The 7794-nt window shown below is 41.1% G+C and overlaps 1 protein-coding gene across 1 annotated transcript; it reads left to right on the top strand.

Moving 5' to 3' along the window:
- Positions 1–412: 412 nt before the first annotated feature.
- LOC106568061 (olfactory receptor 52D1) lies at positions 413–1712 on the top strand. Its single transcript, XM_082959742.1, has 3 exons — positions 413–786; positions 989–1215; positions 1360–1712. Exons 1-3 carry the CDS (start codon positions 413–415, stop codon positions 1710–1712), a joined length of 954 nt encoding a protein of 317 aa, XP_082815868.1.
- Positions 1713–7794: the final 6082 nt, after the last annotated feature.

Here is a 7794-nt window from a genome sequence, read left to right as displayed (position 1 = left end):
TGTCTCCAGAGATGCCCCCTAAGAATCCCGACACTTGACCACTTGTTGGTTTGTTCTCAGGGTGCCGTATGATGGATGGATAGAAAGATGGAGCAACTTCTACTAGGGGGAGGAGCATTAACAGTATAAAGGACAGTCACCTCTCGCCCAGTAAGGACTTCATCACCGTCTGCTCAGATAGGTAGATAGTAATTTACAACTAATATTGTTACTATGGGCAATGCAAAATAAAATAGCAAAGTAATACAAGAATAAATTGACTATGCTGTGTAGATGATCAATGATAAACTCATTGTGAATAGCTCTCATAGTTATTAGGTGACTGGGGGACTGTAAACAGCTCTCTCTCTAAAGCATGTGTGTTCTGAGGTTCCTCCTGTGCTATGCTTTTTACAGGACTCTGATGTTGCGCATGGAGAATGTGTCCTACGTGGCCCTGAGGCAGCCCATCGTGTTTGAGCTGGAGGGCTTTGAAGTGCCTCGGAGCCATGGTTACCCCCTGTTTGCCCTGGTCCTGGCCATCTACTTCCTGGTGCTGCTGGGGAACATGGTTGTGATGAGTGTGATTGCAATAGATAAGACGCTACACAAGCCTATGTACGTGATGGTATGTAACCTGGCTGCCTGTGACCTGCTGGGAGGAACGGCTGTGATGACTCAGCTCATGTTCATCTTCTTGACGGGGGAGAAGAGGATTCCATACAACAGTGCCTATGCTCAGGCCATCTGTGTTCATACCTATGGTGCAGCTGTACAGACCATACTGTCAGCCATGGCCTATGACAGGTATGCAGCAGGTCATGGTAGATGAAAATGTCTCACAGTAAAGTAAACTTCTGCCTAGCTGTACTCGTCTATGGGAGAGTGAAATGTTCTCTCAGGCCCACATTTATTAAGTGGTTTCCACAAGTGCAAAATTTGAATCTGTTATTGTTAAGAAGGAATAATACTAATAGTAGTAAAATAATGTATTATACTCCAATTACAGGTATGTGGCAGTGTGTGAACCATTGAGGTACCATGCAATCATGACCACGGCCCACCTAGTTTTTGTGATCTTGCTGGCCTGGGCTGTAGCAATCATCCTTATAGCTGTGCTCTTCGCTTTGAATGTGGGTACTCCACTATGTGGCACCTACATCAGGCATGTCTACTGCAGCAACCGCTCCATCCTGAACCTGGCCTGTGTGCCCACCCCCATTAACGATATCTACGGCAAGTTTGTGTAAATGAGTATTGACCCTCGCCATTATGTTATATCACTGCAATTATGAAGCATTGGTTGTTTTTTTTATCTTGCTTTGTCATTCACATTTTCTTTCCCATGACTTGTATTATGACTTCTTCATCTCATTGCAGGTTTGTGCATGACTTGGATTCTCAGCAGCAGTTCATTTTTCATCATCTTTTTCTGCTATGCCAAGATCCTGTCAGCCTGTCTGATGAGGAAGAGTGACAAGGGCAGTCGTAGTAAGGCCTTACAGACCTGCGCCTCTCACCTGGTCATCTACTTGATCTACGAAATTGTCAGCCTCATCATTATCCTCAGTAACCGCTTCCCCCAGGTCCCAATGAACATCAAGAAGTTCTGCACTACCCTGATCTTCATCGTTCCCCCTCTAATTAACCCTATCATCTATGGATTTGTCACTAAAGAGTTACGCACAAGCATTATAAAGCTGTTGAAAACACGGGTTGCACCCAAACTGTAAAATGTTTGACATTTTGAATGTTTGAATGTTTACTGTGGCATCCCCACCGTACCCATTGTTCCAGATAGAGAACATGCATATAATAATAACAGAGGTCATCTAACAGGTTGCAGGAAAAAAACATGGCCAATGTAAAAGAAATCTGAATTAAGTGCTATTATTGTAGTGGCCTCCAGCGGGTCCCCAAAGTGCTGTACAGTATGGCTTAGTGACCATTGAATGTGTAGTGGGCTTGTAGTAGGAATACAGTATTTGTTTGAAAAAAATGAGAATTAAAAGTTACATTCCATGTCTGCTCCCAGAAAGAGATAGCAGATAATACAAGCATGATATGATGTGTGTCTCTAGCTCAGGCTGTTTCATTTCCATGGTGGTTAGAATATGACACATGACTTTGTTGTGCCATTGTGAATTTGTGTAGCTGTTACATTTGTTTTGTTATACAAATGACAGCATGTTCAATGTGAATAATAAGTAAACATACATGATGCCATTGATTGGGAATGCCTACTTTGCTTACTTTGCACCATCACTTGGAACATAATATAAAATAAGGCATGAAGGGACTATGAAGTGTGGCAAGTAGCCTAGTGGTTAAGAGCATTGGGCCAGTAGCTGAAAGGTAGCTGGTTTGGATCCCCAAGTCGACTAGGTGAGTAATCTGTCGATGTGCCCTTGAACAAGGCACTTATAGCGCATTCAGAAAGTATTCAGACCCCTTGACAGCCTTATTCTAAAATGGATTAAGATCGTTGTTTTTCACCATCAATCTATACACAACACCACATAATGACAATGCAAAAACAGGTGGAATTATTTAATGCGCATTTATAAAAACATAAAAAACTGAAATATCACATTTATATAAGTATTTAGACCCTTTACTCAGTATTTTGCTGAAGCACATTTGGCAGTGATTACAGCCTCGAGTCTTCTTGGGTATGACGCTACAAGTTTGGCACACCTGTATTTGGGGAGTTTCTCCCATTCTTCTCCGCAGATCCTCTCAAGCTCTGTCAGGTTGGGTGAGGAGCATCGCTGCACAGCTATTTTCAGGTCTCTCCAGATATGTTAGATGGGTTCAAGTCCGGGCTCTGGCTGGGCCACTCAAGGTCAGAGGGAGTTGTCCTGAAGCCAATCCTGCGTTGTCTTGGCTGTGTGCTTAGGGTCGTAAACCTGTCTGAGGTCCTGAGCATCTGGAACAGGTTTTCATCAAGGATCTCTCTGTACTTTGCTCCGTTCATCTTTCCATCGATCCTGATTAGCCTCCCAGTCCCTGCCACTATAGAACATCCCCACAGCATGATGCTGCCACCACCATGCTTAACAGTAGGGATGATGCCAGGTTTCCTCCAGATGTGACGCTTGACATACAGGCCAAAGATTTCAATCTTGGTTTCATCACACCAGAGAATCTTGTTTCTCATGGTCTGAGAGGCTTTTAGGTGTCTTTTGGAGAACTCCAAGCGGGCTGTCATGTGCCTTATACTGATGAGTGGCTTCCGTCTGACCACTCTACCATAATGGCCTGATTGGTGGAGTGTTGCAGAGATGGTTGTCCTTCTGGAAGGTTCTCCCATCTCCACAGAGGAATTCTGGAGCTCTGTCAGAGTGACCATCGGGTTCTTAGTCACCTCCCTGACCAAGGCCCTTCTCCCCCGATTCCTCAGTTTGGCCTGGTGGCCAACTCTTTGAAGAGTTTTGGTGGTTCCATTTAAGAATGATGGAGGCCACTGTGTTCTTGGGGACATTGTTTGGTACCCTTTCCCAGACCTGTGCCATGTCACAATCCAGTCTCGGAGCTCTACGGAAAATTCCTTCCACCTCATGGCTTGGTTTTTGCTCTGACATGCACTGTCAACTGTGGGACCTTATATAGACAGGTGTGTGTCTTTCCAAATCATGTCCAATCAATTGAATTTACCACAGGTGGACTCCAATCAAGTTGTAGAAACAACTAAACGATGATCAATGGAAACAGGATGCACCTGAGCTCAATTTCGTGTCTCATAGCAAAGGGTCTGAATACTTATGTAAATAAGGTATTTCTGTTTTTGTTTTATATACATTTGCAAATATTTCTAAAAACCTAGTTTTGCTTGGTCATTGTGGGTTATTATGTGTAGATTGATGAGGACAACAATTATTTCAATCCATTTTAGAATAAGGCTGTAACATAACATTTTTAAAAAGGGAAGGGGTCTGAATACTTTCAGAATGCACTGTGTCATGACTGTCATGTGAGGATCACAATGGGTCAGATCAGCTTTGCAATGACTGACAACAACCAGACCCTCTCCCACCTGCAAAGGGGGGAGGAGGACACTGGCCGTTTTAACACCTCCACACTGGTTGTAAATTAAGCAGGAGAGGACTCTCTTTCTACCCTCCAGTATTGGCTAAAGGAAAGTCCCCTTGTCTCCAGAGACTTTTACCCGCCCAAAACTCTAAAGTCTAAAAGTGGATAATGGAACAATAATTCTAACATTAAGAATGTGGGGAATGGTCAGTGGGGAGATATGGAAAACGAATGTCATATGGTTGATTATTTAGTGATGTCATTAAAAATCTTATGAAGGAAATATTGTAACTTGGAAAGTATGGCTATTACAGGTATGAGGTTTCATCCGGTGCGTTGAGCATATAATATGAAAAGTGATGAAGGTATTTGTGTTAAGATAGGAATGTGATTTTAGTTTTCTAAAGCGGTAATCGTTTTTGATAATATTTTACACAGTAACTAGCCATGCCCCGAGTGAGGTCAGAGAGCTTGTCAGCATGACGGAACGCCCTTTTTGACCAAGAGTGCATAAAGGCTTGGAAGAGAAATCAACCTTTAGACCAGGAAATGTGAGGCGGAGAGCTACACGTTTGAAATGGTTGAAATTTCAACCTCATCACGAGGTGAAGAAAATGAACTCGCCTACCAGACCAGGACACCGCCAGTCTGCAGCTGCACGTGTACAGTGATTAGGAACTTTGACTATCTACCCGAGGTGGAGAAAGGAGAAGCTCACCTCAGACAATCACTGGTACAGCTAAGTAGCTGTTCTGAGGAATGAACAACCCATGGAGACCTGACAACTAAGAAGAAGGACATTGTGACCTCTGGTGGACAATCAGAGCATGTACAAGTGGGCCGCGGAAAGGCCCAACAAACCCCTTCCAAGAAGGCTTGGTTTTGACAGAGAAAAACGACGAACGAAGGCATTTCACACGTAAATACATTCATGATTTCTTACTCCAAACGGGCGGCGGTTCGTGTGCAAAGTATATGATTAATGTGAGAATAGTTACAGAATGAGTCCACGATAAATGTCCCTTTTTCTCTCTCTCTTTTCCCCACCCCTCTTCATTCATTGTGTATAAGCCACCATATATTGTCAGTCCAATAGGGACCTTTGTCTCATGTAATAAGTGTGTTTCTATTCTGTGTTATTATTTAGTTAGCTAGTAAATAAATCATTAAACCAATTTGTGTAGTACTGAATAATTGCAGATGCATAAGGGTAAGACTGTTCAGAATGATGATGATCTGATCATTTTTATAGTATTTTTTTATTTAACCTTCATATAATTCTTAGGGCTAGGCCCCTTTTTTCTCAATTTCCGCCTGAATGACGTGCCCAAAGTAAACTGCCTGTTGCTCAGGCCACGAAGGCAGGATATTCATATAATTGGTACCATTGGAAATAAAACACGTTGAAGTTTGTAGAAATGTTAAAATAATGTAGGAGAATATAACACAATAGATATGGTAGGAGAAAATCCCAAGAAAAACCAACCGGAAATTGTCTTTTTTTGAGAGCCCATGCTCTTACAATGGAAAGTATAGGGGCACACTGAATTCTAGCTCCCAGGATGCAATTCCTATGGCTTCCACAGGGTGTCAGCAGTCTATGTTCAAGGTTTCAGGCTTGTAACTTCCAAAACTAATAAGAAATATTAGTTTTGGAACAGGGACACAATTTGTGTATGCGTGCGTGATGAAGACAGAACGCACCTGCTAAAATCGGTTTCCTATTGAACATACTTCTTTCCGTAAGAAATATTATAGTTTGATTACATTTTAGGATATCTGAGGAGTAAATACAAATGTATTTTGACTTGTTGAAACAAAGTTTAGGAGTATATTTTCAGATTCCTTTCTCTGCATGTTGAACGAGTGGATTACTCAAATCGATGGGGCCAACTAAACAGACTTTTTGGGATATAAAGAAGGATTTTATCTAACTAAATGCCACTACATGTTATAGCTTGGACCCTTTGGATGACAAATCAGAGGAAGATTTTCCAAAAGTAAGTGAATATTTAATCGCTATTTGTGAATTTATGAAACCTGTGCCGGTGGAAACATATTTTGATGTGGGGCGCCGTCCTCAAACAGTCGCATGGCATACTTTCGCTGTAATGGCTACTGTAAATCGGACAGTGCAGTTAGATTAACAATATTTTAAGCTTTTAACCGATATAAGACACTTGTATGTTCCTAAATGCTTAATATCCATAATTTGTATGATTATTTATTTGAATTGTGCGCCCTCCAGTTTACCGGAAGTTGTCCCGCTAGCGGGATGCCTAGCCCCATTTACTAGGCAAGTCAGAGGTAAGAGGTTATGATTAATATGTTGACTGTTTTATGGATGTTGTAGGTAAATTCGGGAGATGGTAACTCTTTAACTTCTTAGTGACAGGGGGCAGTATTCGGAAATTCAGATGAATGACGTGCCCAAATTGAACTGCCTGCTACTCGGCCCAGAAGGTAGGATATGCATATTATTAGTATATTTGGATAGAAAACACTCATAAGTTTCTAAAACTGTTTGAATGATGTCTGTGAGTATAACAGAACTCATATGGCAGGCAAAAACCTGAGAAAAATCCAACCAGGAAGTTTGGAAATCTGAGGTGTGTAGTTTTTCAAGTGATTCCCTATCCAGTATACAGTGTCTGTGGGGTCATTTTGGACTTCCTAAGGCTTCCAATAGATGTCACAGTCTTTAGAACGTTGTTTCATGCTTCTACTGTGAATAGGGAGAGAATAAGAGGTCCTGGAAGTAGATGAGTGAGAAAATGACATGAGTTCAGTGGTGCGCGCTCACGTGAGAGTTAGCTGTGTTCCTTTTCTTTTTTGAAGAAAAAGGAATCGTCCGGTTGGAATATTATGGAAGATTTATGATAAAAACATCCTAAAGATTGATTCTATACATCGTTTGACATGTTTCTACGAACTGTAATATAACTTTTTTGACTTTTCGTCTGAACTTAACTACGCGAGCACAGTGCATTTGGAGTACTCTACCGAACGCGCGAACAAAAAGGAGGTATTTTGACATATATATGGACTTTATCGAAACAAATGAACATGTATTGGGGAACTGGGATTCCTGGGAGTGCATTCCGATGAAGATCATCAAAGGTAAGTGAATATTTATAATGTTATTTCTGAGTTTTGTTGACTCCACAAAATGGCGGGTTTGGTTTCGTGTCTGAGTGCCGTACTCAGATTATTGCAAAGTGTGCTTTCGCTGTAAAGTTTTTTTGAAATCTGACACAGCGGTTGCATTAAGGAGAAGTGTATCTATAATTCTTTGAATAACAGTTTAATATTTTATCAACGTTTATGATGAGTATTTCTGTAAATTGATGTGCTCATTCACCCGAAGTTTTGGGAGGCAAAACATTTCTGAACATTACACGCCAATGTAAAATGGGGTTTTTGGATATAAATATGAACTTTATCGAGCAAAACATACATGTATTGTGTAACATCAAGTCCTATGAGTGCCATCTGATGAAGATCATCAAAGGTTAGTGATTAATTTTAGCTGTATTTCTGTTTTTTGTGATGCCTCTCCTTGCTTGGAAAATGTCTGTGTGGTTTTTCTTGTATCGGCGCTGTTCTAACATAATCTAATGTTATGCTTTCGCCGTAAAGCCTTTTTGAAATCGGACAATGTGGTTGGATTAACGAGAAGTGTATCTTTAAAATGGGATATAATAGTTGTATGTTTGAGAAATTTGAATTATGATATTTTTGTTGTTTTGAATTTTCCGCCCTGCTATTTCACTGGCTCTTGAA

The sequence above is a fragment of the Salmo salar genome, chromosome 13 (assembly GCF_965601325.2).
Source record: "Salmo salar chromosome 13, fSalSal1, whole genome shotgun sequence".
In the NCBI taxonomy this organism is placed as follows: domain Eukaryota; kingdom Metazoa; phylum Chordata; class Actinopteri; order Salmoniformes; family Salmonidae; genus Salmo; species Salmo salar.
The sequence above is the reverse complement of the archived record's forward strand: the minus strand, read 5'-3'. Positions and strand labels throughout refer to the sequence as shown.

What these genes read in the sequence shown, in the direction of transcription:
- LOC106568061 (XM_082959742.1), top strand. Translation starts at nt 413, where the DNA reads ATGGAGAATGTGTCCTACGTGGCCCTGAGGCAGCCCATCGTGTTTGAG. An exon ending in TCAGCCATGGCCTATGACAG is followed by an intron (nt 787 to 988) that starts GTATGCAGCAGG and finishes CTCCAATTACAG; the next exon opens with GTATGTGGCAGTGTGTGAAC. An exon ending in CCCCATTAACGATATCTACG is followed by an intron (nt 1,216 to 1,359) that starts GCAAGTTTGTGT and finishes ATCTCATTGCAG; the next exon opens with GTTTGTGCATGACTTGGATT.